Genomic DNA, 4688 nt, shown 5'->3' with positions numbered 1-4688 from the left:
ATTCGAAGACATGTGGGTTAATACAAAACGTAGCGAAACTAAAAAATCTTTTTTATCTTAATACAAACTTCAATCAATCGAAAAAATTGTTGGAAATTATAAGAAAATTCATAAAATTTCATGAACATGGCGATATAACACGACAAACATATTAAAAGAGATTATTTACTATGAAAAAGATTATAAATTAGAAATATTTTTTTAAATATTTCGAGAATGGCTACATTTTGAAGGAGATTGATAATAACCCTTTTCGTTTTAAATCACATCAGGATTCATAATTTGTGGCTAAAAATGATTGTTAACATACAAAAATTTTAAGTTTCGAAAATTCGGCCAAATGCGTTCATCGCATTCAAATAGGAAGGAATAGAGTTCGTTTGATAATGAACCCTTTCTTATTAACTTTTACTTCTTATTAAAAGACTCCATATACATATAATGCCATGATTACTCATGATCAGAAACTCAAGCAAATTCGAACGTGATCGCTCACGTCGAAAGTCCAGAACATGATCATCATTGAGCTTATTTTAAAACCCTAGAGTTAATTCCAAATAAAGTGCGTAGAGCTTTTCCTGTTTGGGATTGTTTTGATTTGGAGTCCAAAATTCAATTCGCAAAAGTAATATTTTTCCGAAGAAAACTAACTCATAAGCTTCAATTTGATATGTTGATCATGTGAATCGGTGCAGTTGTTCAAATGTTATGATTTTTGTTGTAAGTTTTGTGGAGGGGAATAATTATTTTTCGAACCATCGGTTAACTTTGAAAAATCATATTACAAAAACGAAAAAATATCGAGATATGTTATGTAAAAAAACAAATTCAATAAAAAATATAAAAAAGCGCCTTCTAGCCTTCCAGAGCCATGAAAACAATAAAAAACGAATAAAACAATAATAACGAAAATAAAATCCAGTTTCTTTGCAAGTTCAATATTTTTTCAATAAAAAGCTATTGGCTTCATTGGCTCGTTGGCTTCAATTTGATATGTCAATCATCTGAATCGGTTCAGTGGTTCAAAAGTTATGAATTTTTGAAAAAAGTCATTTTTGGGAATAAGTGGAAAAAAATTCGAACCACACTAAAATGATAAAGGGCACCCTGATAAAAAAATAAAAAAATACGGATCTAATGTTTTGCGATAACGAACAAAATTACCACTTTTGACGAAAATCTGAGAACCACATATCGGTTTGACACGGAATGGATGTTTTGCTAGCGCATACATGTTAGTTTTTATGGATAATGAATAATTTGTGGGGAAAGCAATTGATGAAGTCATGCTTGAAGAATGATTTGTGGGAAAAGTAAAAATTGAATTGCTCGCGCAAGAGTCATTTAATATAAAACAATTGATTGCTTATAGGGAAGCAGAATAAAGAGTTTATTGTGGAGTTTAAAATGGGATTTGAAATGGGGTTTTAAGTTATGCTACACGCCCTCTGTAATTTATAATCTATATAATGAAATTCTTGTATCTAAAACTTTCATGTTGTTCAATGTTAAAACCAGTTTCAGAGAATCTATTCCCCATAGCATAACTTTCAATTCCTCTACAATTTATTATATGGACTGTGTTTCTGTTAGCAACGAGGAAATAATCCAGCCGTAATTTGTGCAATAACTACCAGTGCAATTATTTTACTTCCTTACTAATCCTGATTCACTATCTCTTTTTCTCTTTCTTCCAATGAAAACAACATCAATTTAGGTCAAAATGGAACGAGCGCGGGAGTGTCTGAGGGCGCCCAACGATCGGCAAACATCAGCGAGATTCTTCGCATGATACACCGCTACAACGAGCTGCAGACGATCCTGAACGAGGACATCTTCGGTCCGTTACAAAATGATTCTGTGATAATAGTAGTGCAGGTAAGTTGGCACTCCACTCCGTTCCGTGATGCATTACATTTTCACTTGGCTCCAGCCGGCTCCGAACCTGTCGCCATTAATTTGCATTTGCCAGGTGCCCCGCCTTGCTGGCTGCATCTTGCTGTGGCCCAGAATCACCAACTGTTGAATCACTGGCTTCGTTTCCTCCCGAGTCCGGGCTAGATTACGTTTGCACTGACCACAGTTTTTGCCACAATCGCACGCTGAATTCTCGGGGCTGGAAAATCCCATCCTGTACAGCTCCCGATTGGTAAGCTCATACTGGGATCCCTGGTGTTGCTGATACTCGCTGCCACTGCTGCTGCAATAGTCCAGATCTAGCAGCAGCTGCTGGGTTATTTTGTTCCGCACCAACGAACCGACACGGATATTCGACAGTGTCTTGTGTTGGTGCTGCGCCGCTGTTGACAGCAGGCTCCAATGGTTGGAGTAGTTAACAGTGGCGTGCTGAGGCCGGTTGAAATCCCAGGGACACTCGACCTGATGCCAGACGCTGCTGCGAGCGGTTTCATTCGGTAAAAGAGACTGTTGGGGGAGAAAGAACACAATGTTTGAAGATATTATTTTTCGTTGGAAAATGAGGTGCTCTCTCTGAACGGCGGAAAGTAACAATGTTAAATGGCAATTATGTGTTTTAATTTGTTTAACTTAACTTATTGCCTCGAAGCAAACTAGTTATTATAATATGAAGAAAAGTAGAAACAATTGTTCACGGAACATTGTTTTTATAGATGCTATCACTTCAAAGCACTTCGAGAGAAGAACTTTTCTAATCAGTATGTGGTTTACATTGGGAAAAGTGTCATCATAATATGTTTTATTCAGTACTTACAATAACGAAAGGCCAAAACTTCTGCCGCGGTACAACATGCAGCAGTAGTTTTCGAAGAACCACTTCGCAAAGCGTGAATAGGGTATCCGGCGAAATCCAAACACAGCGAGATATCCTGCGAATACAGCAGAAGTGACTTGAGATTACTCTTGTGAAATTATTGCATCGAAAAAAAACAACAAAGGATTTCCTTTTCCAATCGGTTTTTAAGCTACATCACAATCCACGCAAACTATCGATCATTACGATAAATTTCCATGGAAATGTAGAGGGCACATCAGACAAAGTACGACACTAATTAGTTTTCACATCAAAGCATAAATTGAATAAGTTTTCCCTCTCCGCTCGTGTCGCGACCTCGGGGAAAAACTATAACCGGATCCTACGCTACCCTCACCGCTGCATCCTTGCTAGTGAATATCTCTCATCCCGCAGCATACCTTTGAGGTGTAACACCTACTTGAACACTGGTGCTATAGTTGCAACCGCGGAAAAGCACATTATTCAACTGCCAGGATGCAAAACTCGACGCTTGGTGTACAATGCCGGATGTTCAAAGGCCTGGAAAATTTAGTTGACTTGTTGAACTACGCTTTAACGTTGCACAACTTCTGCTTCTCAAGCAAGCTTCGGTTCGATATTCAATTTTATCGAGGTGGAATCATCAATAGTTAATTCATCCTCATAATAAAGCTTGATAAACCTTAACACAGATACTGATAATACGTGCACAATTCAATTTCTTACTTCTTTCGTCGGTACACTTTCGTTTTGGGATGGAAATTTTCCGGAAGTTTAAATCGTATCACATTCATATTTAAAGCAGTTCACTGATCGCACAGCATAAAAAGGATTATCCACCATCAAACGATCGAACCGAACGGACAAACCGTCCGTTCGCGAATGGGGAAGGCCTACTTCCGCAACAACCTTTTTCAGGTCTTTTGTGTTGTGCTAGGTCCTGCCACACTTTCAGTTCTTTTTTAGGTATTCTTTTCCTCTGTTGCTTCCCGTTGTTTCTCCCACTCTCGGCTGAGCTATAATTCGGTTATGCTTGGCTCATGTTTTGGTATTTTTATCAACCCCCCCCCCCCTGGAGTGAGGCCCGCAGCTTTCGTTTTCCGCAAACGCTCACCCCTTTTTCGAGGAAGCGGCCCGTATCAAACTAATAAACGAAAGCTGTTTGATTGTTTCGCTTATGTCATTCGATGCTTTTTTGGTGTTTTGTTCGGAGAATAGGGACAACTATAGGGGGCTGGGCATGAAACTAGTCCTGAAACGAACGACCCGTTTTTGTTTTGGAAGTTTCCGAAATTCAATACGCTTTGAAAACATTTCGAGCCGAGCTCAGAACACACCACCCACCCCTTCAGAGTATGAATTAATCGAAACAAGCTTTCAAAAGTTTACATGATTCGCGGGGGACCACTCCCACCAGTGTCACTCGCCCTGCAAGTGACTTTGCTTCTCCACCGGATCACTTCACACTCCCATAGACGTGAGTGAACATTCCGTTCAGTGCCTTGCTCCGAAAAATACAATAACCCTAAACACGGTGGTATATACGACACATGTGGACGTAGCATAATAGATGCAAAGAAACCGACATCAACCAAACTTTTTTATTACGTATGTTAGTTCCGTGCCAACAGCATGGGCTTAGTTCAATCTCAGATGGAAACGGGAAAAGCAAAGGAGAAATAAAGTAATATAAATAGAGGTATTTTAATTTCTGTTTAGGTGGAAAGAGTTGATTGTAGGTTGACTCTTGCGTATCTTGCTTTGTTTGACACACTGATGTTCCTATTTTTACTCACCGTGTCGCTAGGAAAATGTGACTTAGGCAGAATAAAATACAAGATTTTTATGGTGGTTTACGGACAGTTTTGGCAAAACAGGATTGCTATAAACATTTGCATCGCTCCGGTATAAGGATCTAACGCGCTGAATGCTTTAA

General features: G+C 38.9%; 1 protein-coding gene across 1 annotated transcript; it reads right to left on the bottom strand.

Annotated features, from left to right (window-relative positions):
* Positions 1-274: 274 nt before the first annotated feature.
* On the bottom strand, positions 275-3622 carry LOC129782014 (uncharacterized). The gene is made up of 3 exons (XM_055789502.1): positions 3479-3622; positions 2732-2846; positions 275-2424 (listed from the first exon to the last, which is right to left on the bottom strand). Exons 1-3 carry the CDS (start codon positions 3544-3546, stop codon positions 1912-1914), a joined length of 696 nt encoding a protein of 231 aa, XP_055645477.1. The 5' UTR covers positions 3547-3622; the 3' UTR covers positions 275-1911.
* Positions 3623-4688: the final 1066 nt, after the last annotated feature.

This window comes from Toxorhynchites rutilus, unplaced genomic scaffold (genome assembly GCF_029784135.1).
Source record: "Toxorhynchites rutilus septentrionalis strain SRP unplaced genomic scaffold, ASM2978413v1 HiC_scaffold_333, whole genome shotgun sequence".
NCBI lineage: Eukaryota > Metazoa > Arthropoda > Insecta > Diptera > Culicidae > Toxorhynchites > Toxorhynchites rutilus.
Note: the sequence above shows the minus strand (reverse complement) of the source record. Positions and strands in the feature narration are given on the sequence as shown.

What these genes read in the sequence shown, in the direction of transcription:
- LOC129782014 (XM_055789502.1), bottom strand. Translation starts at nt 3,546, where the DNA reads ATGAATGTGATACGATTTAAACTTCCGGAAAATTTCCATCCCAAAACG. An exon ending in AAAGTGTACCGACGAAAGAA is followed by an intron (nt 2,847 to 3,478) that starts GTAAGAAATTGA and finishes CTGTATTCGCAG; the next exon opens with GATATCTCGCTGTGTTTGGA. An exon ending in AGTTTTGGCCTTTCGTTATT is followed by an intron (nt 2,425 to 2,731) that starts GTAAGTACTGAA and finishes CTCCCCCAACAG; the next exon opens with TCTCTTTTACCGAATGAAAC.